The sequence below is a fragment of the Tupaia chinensis genome, unplaced genomic scaffold (assembly GCF_000334495.1).
Source record: "Tupaia chinensis unplaced genomic scaffold, TupChi_1.0 Scaffold139491_1, whole genome shotgun sequence".
Lineage (NCBI taxonomy): Eukaryota > Metazoa > Chordata > Mammalia > Scandentia > Tupaiidae > Tupaia > Tupaia belangeri.
Window position 1 is genome coordinate 541,771 of NW_006199376.1, and position 9,013 is coordinate 550,783.

The 9,013-nt window shown below is 40.0% G+C and overlaps 1 protein-coding gene across 1 annotated transcript; it reads right to left on the bottom strand.

The window, feature by feature from the left end:
* Positions 1–963: 963 nt before the first annotated feature.
* Positions 964–1,905, bottom strand: LOC102499127 (olfactory receptor 56A4). Its single transcript, XM_006161966.1, has one exon. The coding sequence runs from the start codon at positions 1,903–1,905 to the stop codon at positions 964–966; it is 942 nt and encodes a 313-aa protein (XP_006162028.1).
* Positions 1,906–9,013: the final 7,108 nt, after the last annotated feature.

Here is a 9,013-nt window from a genome sequence, read left to right on the forward strand (position 1 = left end):
AAAACAAATATCAAAATAAATAAATAAATCGTCATCAACCTTTAGCAACAAAAATCTGAACAAAACAAATCTTCATTAAAATAAATAGGAGATGCTGCACTCAAAGTGGTGACTCAGACTAAATTTTTCTAGATTCGAGAAGATCTGAGGAGCCAATGAATGGCACATTTGCCGTGAATGCCAGAGAGAGTCAGGGATGTCCTGGGCAGAGCGCTTGACCCCAAGAGCCAAAGTTCTGGGGTCAACATATACATAAGCCCAACATTCCCTTCATGACGGAAAAAGTAGGAAGGACTCTGCCAGGCTGAAGGAGGGACAGGAAAGAGACCTGGGACCTTCGTAAATCAGTAGACAGGCAAATCTTTTTAAGGGCATTAAGTTTCCTTTGCAGTGGTCAATCAACCACTTCTACTCTATTGCAGACCCATTTGGCTAAGGGTTGGCAATACTTTCAGTCATGGGCTAACTGAGGGGAAATCCAGGTAATTGCAGAATCCAGGGAAGGGATGTCTCCTTTGAAGCAGCAAGAAACAAAGATTCACAAATGAGTGTTTTCATAGTTGCCTAAGATACTGATAAAAAGCAGGTTTTTGATTCATTCCAATATTAAAAAGCAATCAAGGGAAAATAATTCAATGGACCAAGAATTGGAAAATTATCTGTTGATGCCAATGTGTATAGTAATTTCTGGAAATTTTCATTTTCAATTTTATAAAGATATACAGTGGAATGTAAAGATATATAGTAAATGGAAAAAATGAGAAAAAATAAAATAAGATTAAAAAAAATTTAAGTGAAGTTTTCCTTCCAACATACAAATTTTCTATTTCTTTTTTTTTTTTAACAATTTCATAGGTGAATCAAGATTAAAAAAATTTTAAGTGAGGTTTTCCTTCCAACATACAAATTTTATATTTCTTTTTTTTTAACAATTTCATAGGTGAATCTGATTCTTTTTACCTCTTAGAGCCTCCTCAGTAGGTTCTGGATTCCCTGCTTGATCTCCTTGGTCCTCACACCATAAACAATGGGGTTCAGAGCTGGGGGTATGAGGTGGTGCAGGATGTTGAGCAGGATGGGGACATCTGGGGGAATTTTCTTCCTGGCCAGGTTAGTGATGACCAGAACCAGAAGGACCGTGCTGAAGAAGAGGATGAGGATGAAGTGGGAACCACATGTGCTCAGGGCCTTGGCCGCAGCACCCTCTGCTTTAATCCTTAGCACAACTTTCAAAATAAAGGAGTAGGAGACAACAATAAGGATGAGGTCAGAGCCCAACAGGGTCCAGCCTGCTACAAACTGGTAAAGTCGATTGAAAGTGATATCATCACAAGAGAGTTTGGAGACAGAAAGGTTCGTGCAGATGCAGTTCTTGATGATGTTTCCTGCACAGTATTTGAGTCTGGCGGAAAGGACTGGAACAGGAAGAGAAAAGAGGGCATTTCGGGCTATGACAAAGATGGCAGCACTAACCACAAACTGATCAGTGATGATGGAGGGATACCGCAGAGGATGGCAAATGGCCACATAGCGGTCGTAGGCCATAACCATGAATGTGCAGGACTCCATAGTCAGGAAGCTGTTCATGACAAACATCTGGAGGAAGCAAGCAGAGAAGCTGATGGACCTGAGATCAAACCAGAAGATGGCCAGGACCTTAGGGATGACAGTTAGGCAGAGAACAATGTCCAGCAGGGAGAGAAGACTCAGAAGGTAGTACATGGGCTCGTGTAGAGCAGCCTCCAGCCGGATGGTGATTAGGAGGATGGCGTTGGCCCCCATGGCCAGGAGGAGGAGGAGGCTGAGGGGCAAGGACAGCCAGTGCTGCCAGCTCTGGAAGTTAGGGAAGCAGATGAGGAGGAATTCGGAGACCGGGGCTGTGGAGTCGTTGCTGGGTGCTGCCATGAGAAGGATCCTGGTCAAGCTGAAAGTCCAGAGTACCTTAAAATGCAGGAAAGAAGCATATCAGCACAGAAAGCCTGTGTTCTAGATATAGAAGAACTTGGGTTTCTGAGACCCTTAAGCTGAAGTTTCTAAATCACTATGATTATCTCATCATTATCATCACGGGTGTTTAACTGAGCCAGTATCCTGTACCAGTGCTTTTTATTTACCTCATTTTATCCTTCTATAAAATACTGTAGACTAATTTGCATCATTATGTTATTTTTATTGATAGTGAAGGAGACACAAAGGGAAGCAGTTTTGTCGAGATTAGGAAGCCAGTAAGTGGTGAAGCCAGGACCATGAACTAGAGTCTAACTAGAGTCTGATTCTTTTTTTTCTTTTTTCTTTTTTTATCTTTCTTTTTTTTTTTTTTTTTGTCGAAGACTCTTTATTTTCATTCTTCAGGAGATACTGGATTGGAGGTAGAATAGCTCTTGACCCTACCCAAGAGCAGTAATTTCTTCTTGCCTGAAAGAAAATATCACCTTTAAGGCATAATGACATTCATTCCATTACTGAATTATATGTGTTGTTTTTCTTTGTGAAGATTCAAGTGTTTTCTTTGGTTTGGTTCCTATGGGAAGGATTGTAACTGCCCTGTCCTGGTGGCAGACAGTTAGGACTGAGGAGTACACCAGGATACGTGAAACTGCATGTGTTATAACATGTTTCCACATAATGAGCAGGATCTCCGAGGAGAGGAGGAGCCTTTCTGTTCTTCCAAAGGAGGAACTCATTTTGAAACTTACAAGACAGGAGAAATGCTCTGTTAGCCTCAGTACAAACTTGAAAGAGGACTGGAGACTGCAGGAATATCAAGGATCTAAGACCACCATTAAATATCTAGAGGATTGCACAGCATGGCTGTCTTCAGTTCACCAATGTGATTTCTTGACTTGTGCTGCTCTAGAGGAACCTTGGGGCTCCTTGCCATGACCAGCCTATGAGCTAATCAGTCACAAGGATATTATCCCAAAACAAACCACTCTTATCTTATTGAGCAAGGTACTGTTAGTGCTTTCTTTTTCTCCCCTGAGGAAGTGTAGCCACAGTTTGCCACCAAAAAGACAGTAGGTCAGGGGTGTTCCTGGTCCTCTCTAGAGGCTGTTTCCTGATCTGTTCTGTGAATTGTTCTATATCTTTGAAACTGCAGCAAGCTCATGCCCACCTCTTAGATAACAATCCCCTTCTTTATAGCAAGAGCCTTTTCTTCACTATAAGTATGAAGAAAAGGATTAAAGAGCCATTTCAAAATCAAAATCAAGTCTAATTCCACACCCTTGAGGTTAAGGAAGTCAGATCCCATATGGTCGACTGTGGTTTGAGTCCCGGCCCTGGCAGTTTGAGAGATGCACAGGGCACATGTGCCTGCACCCCTGAAGTCCCAATGGGATGGAGAAATGAAGGAGAAAGGATTGCAGTGTGACTAGTCCCATTCAGAGGTGCTTTATTCCTCTCCATCTCTCCCTCTTTCTGTCTCTCTCTGGCAAGCACACACACTCTCTGGCAGTTAAAAAAAAAGAAGAAGAAAAAAAGAAAAGAAAAGAGAAAAAATAACAGAGATGAAATCAAAATCATTAAGAATGACATAAGTGGAATGAATAAATAAAGGTATTTAGAATTTGTTATATAAGCATTGCCCAAGCATGCTATTGGGCAAGATGACTGGAACAAACAGAAAAAAAAAAAAAATGCATACAGTAAGGTCTTGAACATCAAGCCACAGTGATAAAGATGACTTTATATTTTTGAGTTTATGTGACAGAAATAATGAAACCTTTAGTGAGAGGAGGGGATGGGGAAAATGAGAGAGTTTTAAGAATAAGAAAATCAATTTATATTTTAACTTTTATGAGGAAATATTTGCGAAATTATCAGGTGGGGTTTTTCAACAGTCATTCAGAGTATAAAATGCCCAAAGCTCAGGAGAAAATTCAAGTCTGTCAGTTAAGAAGTGTGTCTTGTTCTTCGAAGGAAAAAAATAGGATAAAAGATATAGCATGTAAAATAATTAAAGAAAAACCAAAACATGCTTTAAAGTCTAAAGTTTAAGCTAAGAATTTGTAAGTATTGTTGGTCTGACTGATTTAGGAGGGGGAATAAGTACTTGATAGAATAAAGTTCTATTTCTTTCCATTCCTCTTGTTACAAAAGAAAATTCTAGATTGAAAGTCAGGAGTGAGTACTATCCATTTGGCAAAAACTGAGGGCCTCAAGTTAGGTACGATAAAAATATGAGTTTGCTCCCTCATAGGAAAACTCAGTGGCCATGTTGGGCACTCCGCGACAGCATCATTTTCAACTTGCAGGATGAGAGCAAGTAACCATTTGTCTGGAGAAGAAATGGCTTTTCCTCTGAGGTAGAAGGGAATTACCTGCTGTTAGGAACATGTGTGAGGTGAGAGAAAAGTTCTTTATGTTCTGCTTTGCACACAATGTAGTTACTTTCCAGGTTGACTACTCTGGAAATCTGAACATCTTCTCCTTTTGTTTTGCCTCATAACAGGGATCATCAGTCTTGCTAGTAGTAATAAGTCAGCTGGTGTTTTTATGCAGCACCCTGGAAATAAGTCCTTTCTATTCCTTTTGAACAATGGCCCAGAGTCATAATTTTTCTATTTTATGCTATCCCCTTCCCACATATAACATGTTTTATCTTAGAAATCTTCCAATAATTTGGCTTTTCATACTCAGGGTTGAAATACATATTTGTACAACAAAAATATTTGACATGCCCCGGCTTAAGTGTCCAATAGAAGACACCATTAGAAGCTCGGGGACAAACCTCCACTCTTCTTCCTTGCTATCTACTTTGAGGCAATGAAATTGTTTTGTTAATATAAATTTACAACTTAGCAAAGAATTCCTAAAAGAGATAGGGCCTCTTCAAAACCCTAAGGAAAATAATTCTCTCCCAAGAAACATCTTTGAGGGCTAGGATTAGGAATCTTCAGAAAAAGTATTCAGAGTAGTTGAGGTTCACCAAAGGTAACATAGAAGCTAGTCAGTGACAGAGTTTTTTCCACACAGGAACCCATTTACCTAGTAACTAAAATCATCTACGTCTCCTTCTAGCCAGAATCTTACTCTAGCTTATGAAATCTACGTTCTATAAAGCCAAAAAGGAGGGAAAGGGGTAGGGAGTCAGAGGATGACAGAGGGAGCCCCAGAGTATATCATCAGTCTTACATGGAATGGCTGAACCTGCCCTCCTGTTCCATTTGACAAGCCTAATATAGGAGGGATCAAGTGTGTTTGAAATGGTATCAGACTTGAGCTATCAGAGAAAAAAGCAAAGGTATTTATTAGTCTTAAGGATTTGCACTTTGATTATTCTAGACCTTCTAAACACAGATAATACAGTACACACTAGAGTAAAACAAACATTTTCCACCCATTGGAGGGCTTTTAGGACAAAGCAAGGACTTAGGAGTTAAAACTGAAATAGGGAGGCCGGCCAGTGGTACAGTGGTAAAACTCAGTATTCTGCAAGGCAATCCCACATGGGAACATTACTGGTTCAGGTCAAGAGACCTCTCTAAATATACCAAGCAAACATATGCCCATGATCCTGAGCTGGCTGAGACGGGGTGGATTGGGACCCTATTGGGCTGCTCTTTCTCTTTCTCTCTCACTCTACTAGAGAAGAAAAACTATGTATCAGTTTTGTTCTTTATTCTCATATGTGACTAGGAAAATGACTCACTATGTGAATCTAAGACAAGAATGATTAAAAACACACCTTTTCAGGACCAGCAGTTGGTGTAATGGCTATGTGGCTGGACTCTCATGTAGAGTCCTGGACCCGGTGGCTTAAACTCCGGGCGTGTATGCCAGGCGTGTATGCATGTGTGCCCAAGATCCTGAGAAGAGAATGGAGGAGAAGGGATTGCGGTGTGGCCATCCCCCCTGAAGAGTGATTTCTCACTTTCTATCTCTCTTTCTCTCTCTTTCTTTCTGGTGAGCGCATGCACCCTATAGCAAAAACCTATCCAAAAAAATAAATAAATAAGAGAGAGAGAGAGAAAGAAAAAGAAAAAAACATACCTTTTCTAAAAAGACTGTTTTCCTTTCCAATAATCTGAAATATGGCTTCTCAGAGTGACTTGATCCATTTAAACAAGTGAGAAAATAACGTTTTCTCAGCACCTGGACTTAAGGCATACTAGTATATAACAGGGATGAAGCAAAAACCTCCATCTTCTGAGAGCTTACTTAATTGAAGACATTTTCTTCCAGACACTTATAATACAGTATGTGTAGCTGTGGCTTTAATAATGGCAATCATGAAACAGTGGAAAAGAAACAAAATTACAGAGAATGAAGCAAGGTGACAGCCTTGGTTTAAAAGTTGGCCTCAGAAAGAAATCAATTCCATTTCTCTTATATTGTGTGCTCTTGAAAGTTACTTAAATTCTATGGTGCCCCAGTTTTTCCATTTATGCAATAGAATAAAAGATACTTAACTCTAAATATCATTGTGAAGTTCTTCTAGGTCTAGAGACATGATGACAAGCTAAGACTATCATGTTGTAAACACACAAAAGAGAGATGACATTCCCCTGTGGAGAATGAAGACTTTTCTTGTTTAGGCAAAGGTAAGGGCAGAAAGACCTGCCTAGGTAAAAGTTAACTAATGATTAATAAGGAGGTATTTGAGGCTGGTAGGTCGATCCTAGGTTTTGAAGGGAGAGGAGGTAGAAGAGGAGAGTATCAGGAGATAAGGTTTATAGGTAATCAGTGGCAGCCTTGCGAGGTTCCATAGAGGTCTGTATGAGAGTAGGCATCATCCTGTGTACTGTAGGGAATCACAGAGTATGTGAAAAAGGGAGGTTAAATGTTTTAAATGGTTTCTTAGTCCACCTGGGCTGCTATAACAAAATACCATAAACTAGGTGGCTTATCAGCAGCAAACATTTATATCTCACAGTTCTGAGCACCAGTATATGTCCCTGTCAGTGAAGACTCATCTCCTACCTCATAGACAGGGCATTCTCACTGTGTTCTTGCCAAGTGGAAGAGACTAACTAGCTCTCCACAGTCTCTTTAAGGCACTCAACGCAATCATGAGCCTTCATGACCTAATCACCTCCCAAAGCTCTACCTCCTAATAGGTCTCTTTAAGGCACTCCCAAAGCTCTACCTCCTAATACCATTGCAGGTTAGGACTTCAACTTGTAATTTCATGAGAGCACAAACATTCAGACCATAGTAAATGGATACAAGGGGAAATCACAGAAGGTAGGGAGGCTGTCTGGAAAGTCCTAAATAGTCCAAGTGAAAAGTGATCAAGATATGAGCAAAGACAGTTGTCACGCGAATGGAGAAGCGAGGCTGTATTTGGTGGTGGGGGAGAGGAGGGGAATGTAGCGTAAGGAAGACTGAAGAGTCAGAGAAAGGCTAGAGTAAAGAATGTCTCCAACGATCTTTTAATTGATATAGGACTTTTTTTCAAAATTCCTATAGCATGATAGATCCTTTCAGATAATAATAACCATTCAGCTTTGTTCTGTAGTCCCTTTTTCTCTTTATAACTTTTTAATTATGATTTCCAGTTTACATATAATTGATGTATATCTTTGTGGGCTACAGTATGGAGTTGTTCTTTGTAATTTTTTTGTTTTTGTTTTTGGTTTGCTTATTTTTTGTCATTGTTGTTGTTGTTTTTAAGAATTATTTAATTTTTTATTTATTCATTTGTTTATTTTAATTTGACCAGAGAGAGACACACAGAAAGAGAGAGAGAGGGTAAGTGAGAAAGCAAGCCACCAGGTCAGGGACTGGAACCATTGCCAACCATGCAGTAGTGTCCAATGCCTTAACCACCACGCCACCTACTGGTCCCATCCCGTAATAGCCAAGTCCATATTTCCTCTCTCTCTGCATTCTTCTTGGTGAAACTAAGGCCTCCTAATCTGAGAAATGATAAGTCATCTGCCATCTAGGCATTGCTATGATCTTCAGTACTCCAGCTCCATCAGTTCATATTCCCAGACTCATAGTCACAGAGGGGCGATCAAAGTGGTTCTTTGTTCTAGGTATCAGTGAATAAAACACAGTGTCTTACCATGAGCTAATGATAGCCTTGGCCTCCTAGCTGCAATATGGGTAGGTGTCTTTGAAACTACTAAAGTTCTTTATCTCCAAGCTATAGAATGGCTCAGCTTCAGTGCTGACAAAAATCAAAGTCCTAGGTCAATGACTTGTACCAGGATCGAAGTACCTTGGCAGGTTGACATCTACTACACCAGGCCATATTTAGTTTTCTCTTCTTTTTAGAGCAGGCCCTTCAACCCCCTTCTCTCTCCCACCTCATTCCTCGATATCTCCTTCTTGATAATTTCTCTGGCCCCATTATAAGACTCACCAGCTTTGGAAGACTGGACTGCCCTGTTTCCAGCTATTCCAGAACCTAAATTGACTCCTGCAGGGGCTCTGGAGGCTACTTTTATGGTTTCTACCTCTGCTATTCCCCTTCCTCCCACACTGCTCACAGGCAGTAGTGCCTTCATTAGGCACCTGAAACCTGGGGCCCTTATGGCCCATTTCCCAGGAGCATATATTACAAAAGGCATAATCCAGCACTGGGAGCAGAGTGAGGGCAGGAGAAAGCAAAGGCACTTGGGACATCTAAATAAAGACAGCATTATGTTAAATGAAATCAGCCAGACAGAAAAAGAAAAACATTGTATAATCCCACTTTATGAGTAAGACTTTAAAAAGTTGAATTCATGGAAGCAGAAAGAAGGATGGTGGTTACCAGTGAGAAGTGGAAATGGGAAGATGTTAATTAAAGGGTACAAAGTTTTGTTTATGAAAGATAAATAAGCCCTAGAGATCCATCGAACAGCATGATGACTTGGTTAATACTATTGTAAAGAATACTTAAAATTTGCTAAGATGGTAGATCTCAAGAGTTCTTGTCACAAAAAAAGTATAAATATGTGAAAAGATAGATATGACAATTAGCTTTACCACAATGTTCAATTCACTATGTAGATGAATATCAAAATATCACAAAATACAATTTTAAAAAATTTTAAAATAAGGAAGTACAGGAAAGAGT

Bases quoted from the DNA above. Each gene is read 5' to 3' on its own strand.
- LOC102499127 (XM_006161966.1), bottom strand. From the start codon at position 1,905: ATGGCAGCACCCAGCAACGACTCCACAGCCCCGGTCTCCGAATTCCTC.